The 19322-nt window shown below is 42.4% G+C and overlaps 1 protein-coding gene across 1 annotated transcript; it reads left to right on the top strand.

Annotated features, from left to right (window-relative positions):
* Window positions 1-9249: 9249 nt before the first annotated feature.
* neurl1b (neuralized E3 ubiquitin protein ligase 1B) lies at window positions 9250-18958 on the top strand. The gene is made up of 6 exons (XM_031858150.1): window positions 9250-9530; window positions 13359-13603; window positions 13690-14023; window positions 15211-15951; window positions 16856-16981; window positions 17742-18958. The coding sequence occupies exons 1-6, from the start codon at window positions 9500-9502 to the stop codon at window positions 17987-17989; spliced, it is 1725 nt and encodes a 574-aa protein (XP_031714010.1). The 5' UTR covers window positions 9250-9499; the 3' UTR covers window positions 17990-18958.
* Window positions 18959-19322: the final 364 nt, after the last annotated feature.

Genomic DNA, 19322 nt, shown 5'->3' with positions numbered 1-19322 from the left:
AGAGCGATGCAGAGTTGGACATTAGAAGGCTGTTTTCTCATCTGCTGAAGGGGGAAAGTTTAGCACAAGCATTTTGTGACAACTAGTTTGGAAGCCAACCGTGGTCCAGGATGAAACTTACACAAACATACCCTGAAAACTGACCTTTCACTGAAGTAGGAGACATCTTGTGTCCTTTAAGACATTTTAACAAGATCATTTAACTTTATTTTTGTGGAGAAACCATATTAGACACACAATTATTATTCCAGGCAGTTCATTTTATATGTATTAAACCATGTCTGCAGGGATTCTCTAAGCAAAATCATAAAGGCATTGCATATGAACATCCATAATTTCAATTGCCGGCTCTCAACATGGCGACAGTGAAAGTCGGACACAGTCTCTACCTGAGGGGGAACCGGAGGATGGGTGTAACCTTCGTATGAGAGCAGTGCAGAGTGGCGTCCGTCAGCTAGTCAGCGGGTCACGCTTACATGCACCAACATGCACCAATGGAGAAGCTCGGATAACAGCGTACATGCAATTTTGTATACTCTACCTTTAAGATTTCATCTGTTTCTATGAAACACTTTAGTGTACTTAGAATGAATCAGACCAGCACTCTGTTCATCAGCCTCATCAATAATCTGTCTCGCAGTCAGAGCGAGCCTGGTCATTTGCTGCTAATCTGTCTCTGCTTCCTGGTTCAGCTGCAGCCTGCAAATCCGTCATGAAGAATAGCTGTTTCTCCCTGTACTCAATTTATTTTTCTTATTCATAGTCTGGAAATCTAATGATAAGACAGGAACACAGCTGAGTTGCTCCCTATGTCTCCTCTTTTTCTGCAAATGTCTTCTATTTGAACATCAGCTTTTACAAAACCAATTAAAAGATCAGGATGTAGAAGAACGGAAGTGTTTTTACAGACTATTTGAGCTATAGAGAGAAGAAATACACAAGATCTTGTTTCATTTACAATTGACTGACATATGATGGACTCACACAGATCGGTGTACATCTCCCTCTCATATTGTCGGAATTTGTGACGGTGTTCAGTGATCCTGAAGTGATACCTCAGCTGGGAAGAAGGAAGCCTTCATGTGCTCAGTGAAGGTCATCGGCCCAGAACAGAGTGGTAGCTATAGCAGAGGAGTCGGCTTCAAGCTGCTCCATGGGAACCAGGGATGTATGGCAGCTGTTTCCCCGGAGACCTGGGACTAACATGACCTGCTCTCTAATTACCTACGCCCACTGGAGTCAGCAGCGAGGCAGGGAGCGTGCCTCAGCTCAAGACCATTAGCACAGAAACAACTGATATCTCTTTGACGTCTTGTTGCTTTGTTCTAAATTATTTGGGAAAGAAAGATGCGTAAAGGCAAAAGGACAGCAGCGATGGACACGAGGGCTGGAAGGGAAACGACACAGGCATGTGGGAGGCAATGCTGCCATGAATGTAGATCTAAGCTGACAGGTCCATTTGAAAATAAGTGCTGTTTTGCTGAGGACAGGTGGTGGAAGGACTGTGTCACCTTCACGGCATGATTGACCTGAAGTCACAGAACATGATTGTTAGCGTGCTACATGAAGTGAGGCCACACTGCCCGCCTTCATTGAAGCCTATGCAAAGAGAGCTGAAGGCCTTGAAATCGCCCTTGACACCAAAAGAGCAGCACGTTATTACCGAACCTGCTGGTATACTGCTGCTGGTGGTTTCAATGTCTTTTATGACAGTTGACGGGACTTGTGCACCCAGAGCTTTGGAAAGAGAAGCTCGATTATCGCCCCCCCCCCAGAGTGTCGATTATATGTCCTTCATAACGACGCAGTCCAGAGTCCAGTGGGGAACAAAAACTGCTTTGTGTTGCAGCCACTGTTTTAGTTTGCACACATATTCATTTGTATTGGACATTTGGGCATCTGTTATTGGAGGCCTGCCATGATGAGAGTGCAGAGACTGTGATGATACCACGCAAAATAATAAGAATCTAACATCAGCCGCAAGGTGAAACCATAGGGAATTACATTATTTTGATAATCCTGAAGGCTCAGACTCCAATACATTTTGCATTGACGAGACTAACAAAGTAACTTCCATGACCTTTGACATGGGCAGACCGCTACAGTTTGTCCGGTCTGATGTTTCTGCCTTCTATGGGACATTTGGAGCTGGAAAGCCTGATAGTCTCCAGAAAGGGGCAGAAAAGGGGCAACTGGTAGAAAAACACTCAACAGGAAAGCTCAAGTAGCAGAAGGTTACCATACATACAGCTCAGGTCTGTCTCACCGTCTCCAGCTACCAACTGCAGAGGAATGGAAAAAAAGGTTTGGAAAGAAATATGCTATTATGTAATGTAGTACCTGGAGCTCTCTGTTATCCCTATATGCCCTTTCCTTTGGGACTGTGAGACAAAACGGGCACACACAAATGGTCAGTATACGATGTGACAGTTGCTGGCTGTTGTTCTTGAACTTCTTTCACTTCGTTTGGAAACATTGGAATCTTTTCTCGAACCGAGCGAGACTTGAAACGAGCTTGCTGTTCAAAGTGGGCTTCAATGTCTTTTTTAGCGTGCTGAGTGACAGCACAGGGTAATAATAGCAGAAGTATTTTGTGCCATAACCCCAGAGCCTTCAACGGGTCGCTGAGTGCTTCGCGGTCAAGGTCTGTAACCCCATGGGGAGCGGCTGTGTGTAAACATTTTGTTACCACCAGCAACATGTTGGAAAGACTCAAATCTGTTTATATTAGATTTTTGGAATAGTGCCAAATTGGGTTTTACATCTTGCTGTTCTCATCTCGTACTTTTTGTTTTGTTTGTGATAGATATTTCATGATGTAATTTGAGGTTTGCAGACGAAATACTTGATTGTGTATGTTGGTTGATGCTTAATTGCTTCTGTGTGTTTAGCGGTGTGGGAATTTTTAAAAAACAACTTTTCACCCTCACACTATAATACAGTGAAGACCGAAAACTCTGTTCCACTTTTCAGGAACATTATCTTCAATAAACTGCTGGCTTAGCTCTGGTGAGAAATGATCATCAACACATGAAAAGAGACTCATTAAAATGTGAAAATGGTTGTAGCTGAAAACCCCAAAACGGAGCTGCTCAGCAGTTCCCCAAAACCATTTCGCTAATGAGATTTTGGATTCTTTTCTTGCAGAAACAATTTAGGGGTTAGAATTTTGGACCCTGAAGGCAAATTCTGACAAGCCTGAAATTGCCTGGGAAGCGATTTCCTTTTGAACTGTGTCATAATGATCCTCTTAACTATAGGTTCGTTGTTTAACGTATACCACAAGAATTCCCTGCTTCCCCCCCCCGTACGCCTGACAGGATTAATGTGAATATGGCAAGAGACTGTTTTTTTTACAACTGCGGTGCAGCAGTGAAATGCTGTGGGTCAGCATCCATCCTTTTTAAAATACTATCCCACAAATACACATTTGTATAGTTATACACACACCAACATGAAACTCCTTCCATATTTACCACACACCACTCTTTATTTAGCATTACACACCTCTTCTCTTTACAAGTCTTTAAAAAGCGAATAAAAATATACAGCTTCAACTTGTAAATTTGAATGCTCGACCACAATGTCTATTTCTGGCGTGTGCCTGACAGGCCGTGTTGAGCGAGCCTGCTGCTGTTTGTTTGGAGTCATGTTAAAAACGACAAAGACCTTGACATAGACACCCGTAAGTCCTTCCTGTTCCTCTTTGGCCAGAGACCGGCACCGCTCAGAGCTGTGATTAACTCTCCGTCGACTGTACAATGCCATGAATTTTCCACTGCATCAAGCATGCTACTGTCTAGTCACTGCTGAAAAGATGAAAGAAAAAAGGAAGAAATGAGGATTGAATTCTTGTGTGGAACAATGTTTGTCCTTTTGGATCACAAATGTGGAGATTGATTGCTCCATCTTGTAAAACAATAGACGACATTATCGATTATGCATTAGGGAATACCTTTATTTTATCTTAAGCTGCGCTTATATCTGAAGCCAGTGTGCAAAAGGCTAGAAGAAGTTGGCTATGTTGTTCTGGGCCAAAACCACTTCCTGCATCTCCTTCGGTGGTGCATCCGCTCTTCATCCCAGAGAAAACCCAGACAATAGAACAGATGGAGGAAGAACACTGTCCGTGCATCTGGTTAAGTGGATTGAAAGGCCATTTTTAGCATGTCTCCCACTGACAGAGAGGCCTAAAACAACATTTTAGTGGAGCCGTGCCACTATTTCATCTTTCGCTAGCACAAACTGAAATTTCTTTTCTTTATAGCAAAGGGCAAACATTGATTTACTGACATTTTAGTAAACTCTGAAATGCTCAATTATAGCTGAAAAGACATTCAGACAAAACATTTTTTCAATGCAGCCCCTTGACAGTTTCCATTGTGTTAGCATAGCAGGGGTCATTTAATGTGCGGGGCTGACGTGTTACGTAATGTCATGATTTAGACTCCTTCAATGGAAAATGAATCAGGAAATTCCTCATATCACAGTCAATATCCGTGTCCGTTGTCATTACCATTATTATTAACAACCTGCCTACCAACAGGAAGAGCTGAATCAGTCTGAGACAAGAAGACAGAACTCGAAAAACAAAATACTAATTGAGGAAAACGAATTCTTGAAGGATGATCAGAATCTGACAATGTCTGTAATCTTCACTTGTGCTTTTTGGGTGTTTGTATGCAATTACTAAAGTAGAGTGTTGAATCAAATCAAAGTTCTTTATTGACCTTGGAAACAATATTTTGCCGAAAATAATCGTCCGCATACTGGATTTATCCCGACATTTAAACTGCATTTAAAGCATCACATCCTTCCTCCGTGGATGAAGTTTGCTCTGTTGTACAACCGATCTGCTGTTTCTCCATGACAACCAAGCACTGTGGAAGAGATGCGGTTGAAAGCTCAAGAAAAAGCTAGTAAGTGGACTTGAGTTCATTTTTTCTTTTTGTCAGAAAACTTGTTTTAACTTATGACATGTTGAGAAATGTTCTCCGGTTAAGATATGGAAGAGGTATTGACATATACTTCAATAGACATATTACAAGTAGTTCATTTATAAGGTTTAATATTAGACGTTGCCTGCTTGCTGTTGGTAATCACTAATATTTGTAAGTGTTTACTTTGTTTTCTCCGCACTGAAAAAACTTAAATTATGAAGAGAACATGAGTAAAAACTTCTCCACCAATTGTCAATTATACTGCATTACCAGTGGCAGTGCTTTGCTTTCTCACTTGCCAGCGATTCACTTCGTGGTGGTGTTTTTAATTTAATAAAATCTGAAATTGCAGAAGTGAAATTGAGCATGCATGCATTTTGTCAGCTTAAGACTGCCACAGCACTCAGTCTCATGATCTGAGGATTTGAGAAATGAGAACAATCTGTGAGGGCACCGAGCACATGGCAAGAACTCCCCCGTAAATGGCTCCAATTAAAGACGAATGCTGCACTGATGCTTTTGAACCTTTTTCAACTCAGTACGTTTCATCATCTATATACTATGGCTCTGGCAACATTTGACTTCTTTCTGTGATTTTAAAAAGTATAGGTGCTTGACTCAAATGGCATCTTAAAGGGACGCTGTTTAGGATTCAGCACATCTATTAACATAAATGGAATATGATATTCGTAGCTATGTTTTCAGTGTTGCATAATCACCTGATATTAGAATGAAACCTTCATATCTATAGTGAGCAGGTTCTCTTCTCTCAGTCCGTCATGTTGCACCGCCGTGATCCCACAGAAGCAGAGGACCGACGAATGAAACACAAGGTCTACAGAGGGCCTTCGCGTTTTTACGTTACCTGAAGGCCACAGTGATTGTCCGACACGGCTGTTGATGGATGATCGAGCGGAGGGGTATTCAGTTGGATGCGATCTGCAACTTCACCGCTAGATTCCACTAAATCCTACACGCTGCTCCTTTAAGAGTCAACCTAATGAGAAGACAGGAGCACTTATTAAAAACAAATGTGAATGCGCCGTAGAAAACAGTGCTCAAACAAAGAGAGGTGACCAGAAAAACATTGTTGTATGAATGTGGCTCATTGTGCTGGCCCATGTGTGTTTGATGGAGATGGTTGTGTTCACATTGAAGGTGGGTATGACTCACTTCATCCATTAGATCAGTGACTGGGGTTTGGACAGCAGCCCTCCCCTGATACTGAGGCCACCGCGTACAAACTTTCCCAAACAGCCATCTGCTCAGCATTGCTACACTGCTTTTGAATCTTTAAAGAGAATTAAAATACTGCAAATGTAACACTTTGCTGTCCAAGACACAGTCACTGCGCCGCTCTGCATGGCAGCAGTCACACTGCTGTGGGCCAAGTTTCCTTGAGCAAACGAGGCATGTCTGCCCTCCTTCTCTGGAAATAACTTTATCCGCTGTAGGGGCCCTCATGAGATCGCTGCTTCACAGATGCTCCATACCCAAAAAGGGGGCAGTATGCATTATGGTCCATTTTAGAGCAGAGCAACCCTGTTTGCATCCAGTTAAATGAAAATAGATGCAGCTTTCTGACAGTGTGTTGTACTGTATGTCCTTCACCTAGTTTTGTTGGTGTAAATCACCACTCTGGACCAATTATTTTCATACTAACTAATCACACACAGGCTTGCCAGAATGCATGGCTCTCTACTGCAGTGGGAAGTTATGACTTGATTTTGTTAAATGGGAGTTCAAACCAAAAGTGTGGGCTCTTTCTTAATTGGTCTCCGCAACATCTTCCAGAGGCGTCTCTGCCTCTGTCACGCTGTCATGCAATCAGGCTGACATATCTGTGTTAACAGTGTCCAGGGGTCAGGGCTCAGGGGGATGCTGGGTTGTGATTTAGGGTTAGGCTGAGTATGAAGCACTCCACCGACACGCTCTCTAAATTACTGTGTGTTTAACATCCTACTGTCTGAATGCACTGAGTGAGTTCTGACTGCACATCAGAGTGGTCTAAGTGCATCAAGGGTTCATGCTTTTTATAGTTCATCTTTGAGCGTTTATATATAGTATAAACTTATATATGTATATTATAGTGTTGTATATTTTAAATTTGACCATTGTTGAAGCCATTGTGTGTGCCAAATTATGTTATTTCTTTGCATTTTCTTAAAGTACACATGTTTCTATTGCAGTCCAGAAGGGAAACACCAAGCACTGGCTCTAGATTCACCATTCGCTTTACACATTTTATCGTAGGCCATCACATTTCTAATACTTCCTTGGCACACGGGAGAAGTTTCAGTTGGTTGCGATCTGCATCATCACTGCTAGATGCTGCCAAATCCCACTCACTACACCTTCACACTGAAAACAAAACAAACAAGAAAACACAGAAGAGCCGGTAATCTTACATGAATAGTCTGACATCTGAGAGTGGTTTCAGTTTTGCATGGTAAACTTGCAGTATGAAGCTACATCCGGCAGCCATTACAAAGACTGACAAACAGCTAGCCTGCTGTGTCCAAAGGTAACAAAGTATGCATGCTGTGGCTTCCTCTAAAGCTCACCGATTAACATGTTTTATCTGTGTTACTATGAGGTCGCCGGTTGTCTGTGCCCTCCAAAACCGCTATGCCTACAAATTTTATGTTTATGATGTGACAACTCAATGACTAAGGTTTGGCTAGGTTTAGGTACAGCAGCAACAATCATGGTTTTGTTTCATTTAAGGACTTTCTCAAAGTTAGGGGAGCTTCATCGTCGAGCTTCATGGTTTCGTAAATAATGGTGGTCATGCATTTAAAAATAATTACAACATTGACCGTCGTTTGGAAACGGGAAAACGAAAAGCACTCTCCCGTGTTAAAATCAGATGCTTTGTTTGTATCTAACAATTGTTGATCATTTCGACAGTCTCTAGGGGGCTTTGTCATGCTGACACACTTGAATAAGCGTATTTCCCAAAATGTCCAACTATTCCTTGAACATTTCTCTGTGCTTTTTAACATTTCTGCAAACATTCAACAGTGGCTTGATTTCTGCTGAATATCTCAAACATTCAAGCTCCTTCTCTTTGAAATAGATTCAGCCCATGCAATCATTATGCGTTCATTAACACCCCATCGTCTGCATTCAGGCAGTAAAGCAAGCATTACAGGAAGTAGCACTTGTTCCTGCAGCTCTGCTGTGTTTACAGGGAAAGCTTGATTGCAGACTCCATTGCAGCCTCATATTCACTTCCTGTGTTAATCCCCTTTGCTGTAGCAGATCTTTCTTTTGAGGCAACTGCGAGGGCGTGGGGGGGGGGGATTTCACTTCTGCTTTGCTTCACCCCAAACACCATTCACCCAAGGCTCATATAAAGAGCCACCATATCCTGCTTAAACAAACAGCATTGAGGACGGAGAAACAAATGCTTTTGTCTTTGAGTTATATTAAGTTGCTGCCTGCCTTCACCCAAACGCCGTCTCTCACGAGACTTGTTTGCCCTCAAACTGAGGTAGATCATGTCTGACCGTGGTGGCCGCTGCAGAAGCCCTTTTCCTCTGTGTGTGATATGGATCACGTCTGTGTAGTCAACCTGCATACACAAAGCAGAAAGTAAATTCCTACACTGCTATGCGTTTTCCAATTAGTCACAATATGAACAACATAGCTGCTGCCCCAGGCCTCTCCAATTCACCGCGGTTAGATACGCTGTCCCGTCACTCCCTGGCCTATAAACCCTGCAGGCCATGGCTCCTCAGAGAGTAGTCCAGAAGACAGGAAACAGCTTGAGAGGAGCCCAGCAGTCAAGGCTGTGGGAGGGCAGAGGATAGTGTGGGAAATAAGAGGATTTCCTCATATGGTGCTTGGACTTTTATTAAAAGTGCGCAATCCATGTCTGCGTGTCCAACATATGAATAGGTGGTTAATGAATGTCTGATAACCCGCCATGATGGCCTGTGGGATCTGTGATTGAAACATCTGACAGAAAGGATCAATAGTTTAATCTCTTCTGTGGTCAGATCAGTTTAACCCCTTCAGGGTGTAAAAAGCTAAATGTTTTTTTTTACATGATCAGGGATCTTGTAATCATTTCTAATCGTATCAAAGTTTGCACCATGCTATCTGCATGGCCCTCTATATACGCAATGTACTGACAAACCGTTTAGACTATACACATCCTCAAGCATGATGTTTGTCCTATAGGCTACACACTCATTAGGCTTCATCACAGGCTTTGAGTGAATAATTAAATTAATTATTCAGAGGCTTTGCTCTTGAGGGGGCTCTCTGCTTACTGTGTCTTTAAAGTCGTGCAGAGGGGAGCTCCACTAAAGAAAGGAGGGGGCTGCTGTGCACCAGTCGGAGGTGTCAGCCTGTCGCAGCGGCTTGGGGCTGACATTAAGAAGAGCGCGTCCATGCTTCAGCGGGGAGATCCGTCGCAATTTCGAAGGTGCTGATACTCCGACTGAACTGGTTCCAGGCAGATACACATCAGACCGAGGATACATGGATGGACGGAGACATAGTGCAATCAGAATTAACTTGTCAGCCGGTGCGAGGAATCTCTGGATGCAATGGGGAATACGACACCCAAACCTTTAATAGGTGAGACTTGTTATCATTGTGTCATTCACGAGGCTTGCAATGCGCTCACACGAAGCGGCGTCTGCGCGAAAAACCGCTTGGTAGCCAGAGACACACATGGCTGGTCCGGACGCGCTTCCCATCACGGAGAGTTGTGCTCGATTCCCTGGGAGCGAGTCCAAAACAAGCGCTCTCTGAAAATGCACTTTTTTACTCAGTATAGAATTGTAGGGATATGCATGATAATGAATATAGCTGGTAGGCACATTTAGGGCGACAATTATGATCATCATCACCTATGTTTCAGTAAAGCTCCTTTGTTACTATTGTCAGAGATCCATCATCATCAACACATTAGTTTGGTTTTTGAGAATTGATATTGAGTATTGTTTTAGCAGTAAAATGCTACTCCTAAATGCATCCCTGATGGTAATTACCATTTTTTAAATTACTTGAAAAGACCGCAGCCTGTGCATTCAGTTCCTGCTGTTTGCACAATCAGATTGTTTCTGTTACAGCATGTAAATATATATTTCATATAATATATATTATACAATATATGTTATGATTTATTATAGTGTCGCCTGTTTTTTTCTGTACAACATTGTGTCATACATGGAGCAGGCTAATTAATTAATCCCAATGGGAAATTCACACATGAATCACATAAGAAACATGGAATCTTAACTTGAAACTGATCAAACACTACGATACAATTCTTTAATACATATAATGTTCTGCAGTTTTCCTGAGTAATTATTCCTGCATGTGAAGTGATCATCAGCAAAACGTTTTTGCATAAAGCTGTGATTATGAGCTCTCAGAATATCACGTTGTCATGACACCGACAGCACATCACTTGACAATCAGTTCCCCATCTCACTTTGATTTAATATCTGTCACACTCCCACGCACCCCCCCCCCCCCAACAGACCAACTCAGTGGCTGGATGATGTGGTTGCTGCCACCAGAGCCAGCTGACGTAGGGTTTGGACTGAGAACAGTTAGTCACAGAGGAGCAGGCGCAGCGTGGGTCCTTGCTTGCACTGTATGGTTTCGATTAACATGGAATTAATAGAATATCTGTGTTTACTGGGTCTGTTAGAGATGTGCACAATACATCAGACAGTAGGTTTTCATAGGTTCATCTCAAACAGCATATCATTTTTGCAGGCGTATGTGTGATGAAGAAGTCATCAGCTGTGAAAATAGTATCAAGTGATGTCACCGAGGAGTTCCCCCCCCCCCCCAGAAATTCATGTTTTACGATTTCTAGAAGCAAAACAGACCCTAAAATCCATAGAGGTTCATGTCTTGCTCACTGAATGAGTTTACATACAGCCTAGAGATATGAGAGAATAAATAGACTCATCATCAAAGATAAAGTCTGACGGATGCACATAATCAGTTTCACATTTCAAAAAGCCTTCCTTGGCACGGCATTTGCCTTGTGGAGTCTTATGATTGCATTTATTTGCGCTTTTTCTTTCATCAGGAGAGACCATTCCCATAATGCACAATTGAAATTCTGATCCTGAACAGGTCTCTGTGTGGTCCCACTGTAATTTCAGTCACTTTCCAGTCCTAACTTCAAAGGGTGTGTTTCTGACTGTCTCCTATCTCTTGCTGTTCTTATGATTTTGGTGGCCCATCATGCAAGCATCACATTGCTGTTGGCAGGAGGTCTGAGTAGTCATCTACCTCTGGCATCAACTTAGCTCAAGCCCAAGGTCATGTATTAACCTTTACATTCAAGTCACAGAGCTGATGATTTAATCATCCAGAAAGTTGTTTCATAAGGCTTACAGCTTTTCTGACAGTACCTCCAGAATCATCAAAGACTCTTCCAACCATCTGGTCTGAGCTGCAATAAAAAAAGTATTAACCTTAAACTATATTTCCTCTCCAGGAAGCTGGAAATGACCTGTACCCTCTCTCTTTTTGTGCCACAACAGATTTTTTTTGGTTGGAAGACTTATTTTGCTTTAATCAATTAAAAAGCAAAATTATTTAAAATGCTCTGTAAAGGTTTTTGGAAAAAAACTAAACATTTACATTCGTAATCATGTGTAATCTTGCATTTCTTTCCCCATACAACATAAGCATATTTTGCAAGCCAATCATCCATGTTTCGTTGCCAGCTGTCTTCTTCTTCCCTGCCTTTATTGACACATTGCTGCATTTACCACATTACCACCGCCATGGTGTTAAACCATTGGCAGGGCTGCGCGTTGCATATGCGTGTGTGTGTGCACCAGGCAAACAAAATGGGGACTCACTTAATTTAAAAAACAGTTCCACGGCGCTGCTAGAGGTCAAAACCTCTGCAAGTTTGTTTTACATTGTACAAACAAGCAAAGACAAACAAGACATTTTTGGCTAAAATCCTTTTACGCTGTGCCATTTTTTTTTAAACCAGAAAGTAAAAAGAGTTTTTTCACAGCAGAAGTAGTTGGGCTACTCCTCAGTACATGACCTGGTGGGCTATGCCTTTCATCTAATAATGGAAAACAAGTGCCTATAACTGTCTTCACTGTAGATCCTTTAACTGCTGAGTGCCAGTGCGTCCATCTGTCAGCGAGGCAGTTGAGCCTGAAGCCTGTCGGCTGAACCTCAACTTGTTTTTCTCCATCATCTTTACCTAAAGTATCAGTATTCTACTCCCCCAAAAGGCAAATTCCAAGAAGTAGAAAGGAGAGGGGCACCCACACATCATTTGAGATGTTACAGATGTTCTTCCTGCTGCTTCATAGTTTAGAATATAATCAGTGATAATGTCTAATTTAGGAAATGTACTGTGGAACATTTCACTGAGTTATTGTCTTTACACCAGATCACAGTGAATTTTAAAGAGAAATGTAATCACTCTGTGGCCCTGGAGGCGAGTAGAAACAACGCCTCCCTTTGAATATGACTTTTAACCATAAACACCCATCTCCAACTCTCATTTGATTTAATATAAAACCCAAACAGTCTTTTTTAAGCAAATGTCCACTTCGTCTCATTTGATTTCTGATCCTTGTTAATTTGTTTTGTGATGCTTCGTGAATAATTCTTCTCCCTAGAGGGACATTGACTCTTGTGAAGATGAGATCGAAGATTAAGCCTTTCATTTGGGAGTTTCTTCACTGACTTGGCGCTGTGTGATTCATTCTACTTCTGAAGATCACTGTGGAGGAATGAAAGGGGCTATTCAGGGTTTGTTTATGCTGTAGGCCAAGGGTGTGTGTACCCCATAAATAAGAGGAGGGCTTATCACATCTGCTGTCGACTTTCTGTTGATTTTCGTTGTTGTTATATTTTCTCTCTACTGATGCTATTAATAATAGCACGGCTCAAATATATGAGGATTTTATATAAGCCAAATATCCCTTTTATGTTTGCCACTGATGTATGCTCATGGGGTTTGTCTAAATTTACCGTGTGTTATTTCTGTAATATAAATGTCCCATATGGATGTGGTAAGAAGACTGATTTGGGACAGTTGTAAATGTGGGTTACATACTGAAAGAGACTATTTAATGTACTTGTTGAGAGAAGCAGAGAGGCTTTATGGTGTCAGCGCTGGAAAGGAAGTGCGTGAGACTGTGGGCTCTTTTACATAACTGGCCTCTGCCCTCTAAAGTAACTGCCATGGACCACTTGCAAACAAGTTATTTTGCGCTGATTTGTTCATCTCTTTTTCCAGCTGCTGTTGTCACTAGCATTCCTGTTTTGACCTTGTCTGAGTCGCACAAAAGCAGACCTGCTGTTCACATACCACGCTGCTGTCTAATTTGGTTGATCAGGTTGAATCATTGATGGCTTTCTTTTCTCTACACTGCACCCCTGATATGTTGGTGCCCACAGATGCAACTCTGCAACCCCGTCCGGTGGCCAGCAGGCAGTACTACAATCTTCCGAACAATGGGGCCGGAGTGGAGAGGAGAACGTCTGCTGCTCCGGTCAGCATCAACATGGAGTCACCTCGCTTTCACCCCCACGCCAAAGGCAAGAACATCAGGCTGGATGGGCAGCTTCGCCGTGCCACACGCAAGAACAGCTTCTGTAATGGCATCACTTTCAGCCACAGGCCTGTCCACCTCTATGAGAAGGTTCGTTTTCAACTCTGTGATACTCGCTCTTTTAAATGCTAAGCATGAGAAGAATAGAAGTTACATTTTGATTAACATTTATTCAGGTGCGTCTTCGCCTGAGTGGTGTGCACACTGGCTGGAGTGGAGCTCTACGCTTTGGTTTCACCAGTTTGGACCCCAGCGAATTGGTCGCTACAGACATCCCCAAGTACGCTTGTCCAGACTTGGTAACACGGCACGGCTACTGGGCCAAAGCTCTGCCTGAGAGACTGGCCTTGAGGGACAACGTGCTGTCATTCTGGGCTGATCGTCATGGAAGAGTTTTCTACAGCATCAACGAAGGAGAGCCCATCCTCTTCCACTGTGGGCTCAGCATCGGCTGTCCACTCTGGGCCATCATAGATATCTATGGCATCACTCAGGAGGTCACACTGCTTGGTAAGCACTTTGTTATGGTGTTTACTTGCTCTGCGAAATGATAAAATACTTATTGTTTTTGTCATGACTGCAGCCGAGAGAGGCGAGCAGAAGCTGACTCATTTTCAAAAGAGAAGTGAGAGGAACACATTTCACAACTGACTGGTCATGAATCTGTACACAATACATCATTACAATTCATATAAATCTAACATATATATATATATATATTTTACTGTAAACAGAGTCAGATAAAAAGCCGTGTATTTTGACCATGGCTTTAAAAAACCCAAAACCTCAGGAACCTATTTTTATAGTGTCAACAGATTCACGGCTAATTTAAGCAGCTTTGACATGAAGCTCTGCAGCAGTAGAGGCCGATGATATAGTGGGAGTAAGTAGTAAGGCCTGGGGTGGCTCAATGATATGCTATCTGTGACTAAACTTGTTTGTCTGGAAAACCAGAACCATAAACAGGATGTGAACCACGGACCTCAATCCACCCTGAACATCTCACTCCTAACCGCTCTCCACTCTCTTACTATCACTTTCCCTTCGCTTTGTCACTTTCTTCCTTCACTTCCATCACCCTCTCCCCTGTGGTTCCCTCTCGTACTCACTGGGTGTGTTTATCTTCAGTCTGACAAGAGCTATGGCCATGTTTGGTCAAGGCGGCAGATCCCAGGAGCTTTGGAGGGGCCAGTGCACTCAACTGCTCCAGCATCACTAGAAATAGTAATAAAGGAATGCATCATAAGTCAAAGGGGGACTACTAGCACCAGACGTCTTTATATCAGCCCCTCAGCTGTACTATGAGGTCTGTGCATAAAGCGTGGAAGTCTAGAGAGCTCATGTTAAGGAAGAAATTTGATGGTTACTTTCAAATAAACTGCAGGCTAACACAGCTTACTAAAAACTACTTCACATCACAGTTTTCTCATGTTTTATAGATTATTAATCAATTGGGAAGAGAGCAGGAGTAAATTATTCATTAGTTGCAGTCCTGTGATATGCCTATAAAAACAAAAGCACTTATAGAGCAAAAGCAGACATCAAAGAGGCTGCGGTAACATGTAGATAGCATCTCAGCATCCAGCTTTTCCTCAGGCATCATAAAAGAAAAAAGCACTTTAAGTGTCCTGAGCTTACTTGGGACAGATCATATAAAACTATGTCACAAACTTGTTTGTTCATATTCTCCACCACAGAAAGCACGTTTGCTGAGAGTGTGGGATCCAGCTGCCTGAGTGCGGCCCGCCTGAGTGCCTATCTGCCCCAGAGCAGCCACGACTCAGCCAATTACAGCAACAATCAACTGGAGAACAACCAGGCTGCTGCTGCCAAGATGGCCAACCTCCAGATCAATAACTACACACAGCTCACCCCCTGCTGCTCCTCCACCTCTTCCTCCTCCACACTGTCCTCATCTGCCTCCACTGGATTCAGCACCCCTAGGGTGGTCCGGGGTCTTCCTTCTCCGCTTGACAATGACTTGCACTTTCACCCCGTCCGCGGCTCTGACGTAATACTCTCTGCAGACCGCTCGGCCGCCTGCATCCACTTTCTGGACAGCAGTCGGACTCTGGTATTCAGTGACCGGCCGCTGCATGTAGGTGAGACTTTGTACGTGGAAGTCGGCCACCTGGGCCTACCCTACTTTGGGGCGCTGTTGTTTGGTTTAACATCCTGTGACCCGTCTAGTCTACATGCCGGGGACTTACCGGCAGACCCTGAAGTTCTCCTGGACCGTAAAGAGTATTGGGTAGTGCATCGGGGCTTCCCCATGCCTTGCTCTGGGGACGTGCTCAGCTTCAGTCTGCTGCCCAGCGGAGAGGTGCACCACGGGGTGAACGGAGTGGGACGTGGCAGGCTGCTCTGTGTGGACTCCTCTCAGGTCCTGTGGGCCTTTTTCAGCCTGCATGGGGCTGTCAACAGACTCAGGATACTAGGTAAGCTGAGTGCATTTACAGCAACACAGAGAGTGGATATCATGAATATAAACCATAAATATTCCTATTTGGTTTGATTTGGTCAAACCCCTCTGTGAAAACCTTTAGAATATAAATAGGAATGAAACTGGAATGTTTGGTGTACTGAAGTGAAGGTTTCAGGCTCAGAGTCTGAGAAAAAATGCCCTTTAAAGATATGTTTTGTAAAATTCCATATTTTGAAGACACTGCAGGTGGATACGGTAAAAAAAATCAATATATATCACCATGAAACTTCCCCAGTTGATTACTTACATTAACACATGTTTTCGTGTTACACGTTTTTAGAAATTCTATGTTTAAACATGCAAATAAAGCTTTAACTTAAGCTAACTCTTGTTGAATTTGGGAGAAATCTACATTCACAAATAGACAAAGTAGTGAAATAAACAGCTAAATGTTTTCTTTCCACCAGTCTGAAAGAAGACATGTTATGGAAGCAAAATAGCCCAAAATCTCAAAATTGAACAGTGCATGAAAAATAAATTTGATAAAAACCCCAAAAGGACATCAATCATCATCAGTCTATTATTGAGTCTGGGGAGCCCCTGGAGTTATTTTCTCCCAGACTAAAGGAATGCATTTGAGTAGCGTGTGCCTCTTCAGTTTCGAGCTGTGACCTATCGGTCTTAAAGTCCCACTATTCCCACATAAACTCCCATCAGCTCAATATTATCATCAAACAGAAACTAAAAGAAAATCACTCTATGAAACTTAGAAACACAAATATGCATATCTAATCAGACTGATAAGGTTCGGTCTGCAGCCTTACAGTTTAGCGTTACACTCAAACAGGTCAATGTCTCTGTATTGGAATGATATCGACGACTTAATTATCTGGGTTTTGTTTATGTTTGTGACACAGGAACTCTGCAGTGCAGTCCTCCCTCCACATCTCCCAGCACTTCTCAGAGCAGCAGTCCAGACGACAGTGACTCAGACCTGGCGTTCAGTGTCAACAGATCCTCCTCTGCCTCTGAATCTTCTCTGGGTAGGTTCCCTCATGTTGACAGCAGGCCTTCGGTGTATGTAGAAACCCCACGAGGTCACAACAGGAAGGCGGTTATGGTATAGAGGGAAAGACATTTTGTTTCACTTTTGAAATGGCAACAACAGATCTCCGTTCTTATATGACATACCTCGATGATTGGGTACATATTAGAGCTGCAAAGTTTATTTGAGTAATCAATTGGTCAACTGCCAAAATTTTTATTTTCATCATCAATCAAGTCATCTTTAAAGTAAAACATCCAAACATTCTCTTTTTTAAACCTCTGAAATGTGAACATTTGCTGCTTTTCCTTGCGGGAACATTATATTGAATTGAATGCTTTTGGGCCGTGGGGTGCACATGGATGACGTCAACTTTGACTCTCGGAAATTGTGGTGGGCATTTTCATCTGTTTTCTGATGTTACATATATTAATCAGGAAGATAATCAGCAGATTAATTGATTATGAAAATATCCGTTTGTTGCAGCCCTAACACATGCTGCTTTTTAAAAGTTTGAATAATTTATCAAAGATTAGATTCTGACATGGAAATTAGGATTTGTCATGGCTAATAAAAAATGAAAACAAAAAACGCGCTCAAAAACACAAAGAATACAGAATATATAAAAGCAACACCATTGAAGATCTGAACCTGGCCTACTCTTCCCACAACAACGAAAAGAACAGAATAGTTACCTGTGTACATACATCCACGTCTGCTCCATTTCCAACACTAGTGTTTTCTTTCTTCTCATCTAGTGACTGCTCCCAGCTCCCCTCTCAGTCCCCTTGTCTCTCCCACTCTCACCGCCTCAGAACTGCCCTCTGCTGGTAAAAACGGAGAATGCTCCATTTGCTTCGACCAGGACGTGGACACGGTCATCTACACCTGTGGACACATGTGTCTGTGCAATGACTGCGGGCTTAAGCTGAAGAGACAGATCAATGCGTGCTGTCCGATATGCAGGAGGCCTATCAAAGATGTAATCAAAACGTATCGGCCGTGAACGTCCAGATGTTTTACACAAACAGGTGACATGACTTTCCCTGCTGGATGCCACCTGCGTCCCCTTCTCAGGCTTGGTTGGACAGGGCTCTTGGTCCCGATCGGAGATTAGCCACACCAGAACATTATTGTGCCTATATTTCCATTGAATCATTTCTGGAGATGCTCTTCGTATGCAGAGCTATGATGGAGCTCATCTTATTACATGGACTGATGCATGAGCTCCTTTGTTTTGTCTGAAAAAGAAGAGCTGTCTCATGTGCTCCTGTTTTGTATTTTCAATGTGATGTCTCTTACGTCACATGTATTTGCTGAATATCCTGCTGTCAATATTTTGTCCTTAACCGATATTGTCCTAAATGTATGTGTGCTTCAGCAGAATATGTGGACCGTAGTGACTTATAGTGCCTTAGATCTTTGTCACATAGTGTGTCCAAGTAATCATGCTAACAATCCTAGCCATATTTTCAATGTACAGTAATGAAAGCTTGTGGCGAAAAAGACACGCAGATACAGAATACATGCAATAAAAGGTGTAATGGTAAGTGGAAAGATGTAAGTGTATGGTAAATGTGTTCAATGGCTTGCTTTAAGAAAAGACATATCTGGATTTGCACTTTGAGAGATTAATAAACGTGGACTAAGTATGATTAAAATGTGTGTAGTTTAATTAATAAGACTTCATTTAATAACATTCCAAGGACCAGTGAGTAGGAGTTAGTGACATCTAGTGGTGAGGTTGAAGATAGCAACAAACTTACTACCCCTGCGATCGCCTCTCCTTTTCTAAGAGTGTTGCAGAACTGCGATGGCCCTCAGGTAATGTAACAATGTGAAAGACTCATCTAGAGCCAGTTTGGTTTGTCCATTCTAGGCTACTGTAGAAACACGGCCATGCAACATGATGGACTGCAGGAAGAGGACTGGCTCCCTATGTAGGTATGAAGGTCTCATTCTAAGATAACAAAAACACAATGAGTCTTAGTTTCAGGTGATTATACTCTAATGAAAACATAGTTATGAATATTATATTCCATTTCTGCCAATCAATCTCCCTAAATCCTACAAACTGCCTTTAAAGAAACATGTTTTCTCCATCAGGATCATGATGATCATGATGGGTAATGAAGCTTACAGTGTGTACTGTAAATTCAAGGTTATCACATATAAAAATATGACATATTAACAGAATATCTTTCACAATAATCTTTGCTAAATCAAGGGCTGTATTTTCTTGTAATCTGATGACGATCATGTGACGTGATCAAACGTTGAGTGACCATGACTGACCTTGAGTGTTTCCAGGGTCAAGTTGAATTTAAAACTCAACTTTT

Source organism: Anarrhichthys ocellatus, unplaced genomic scaffold (assembly GCF_004355925.1).
Source record: "Anarrhichthys ocellatus isolate YVR2014 unplaced genomic scaffold, GSC_Weel_1.0 scaffold19, whole genome shotgun sequence".
In the NCBI taxonomy this organism is placed as follows: Eukaryota; Metazoa; Chordata; class Actinopteri; order Perciformes; family Anarhichadidae; genus Anarrhichthys; species Anarrhichthys ocellatus.
Note: the sequence above shows the minus strand (reverse complement) of the source record. Positions and strands in the feature narration are given on the sequence as shown.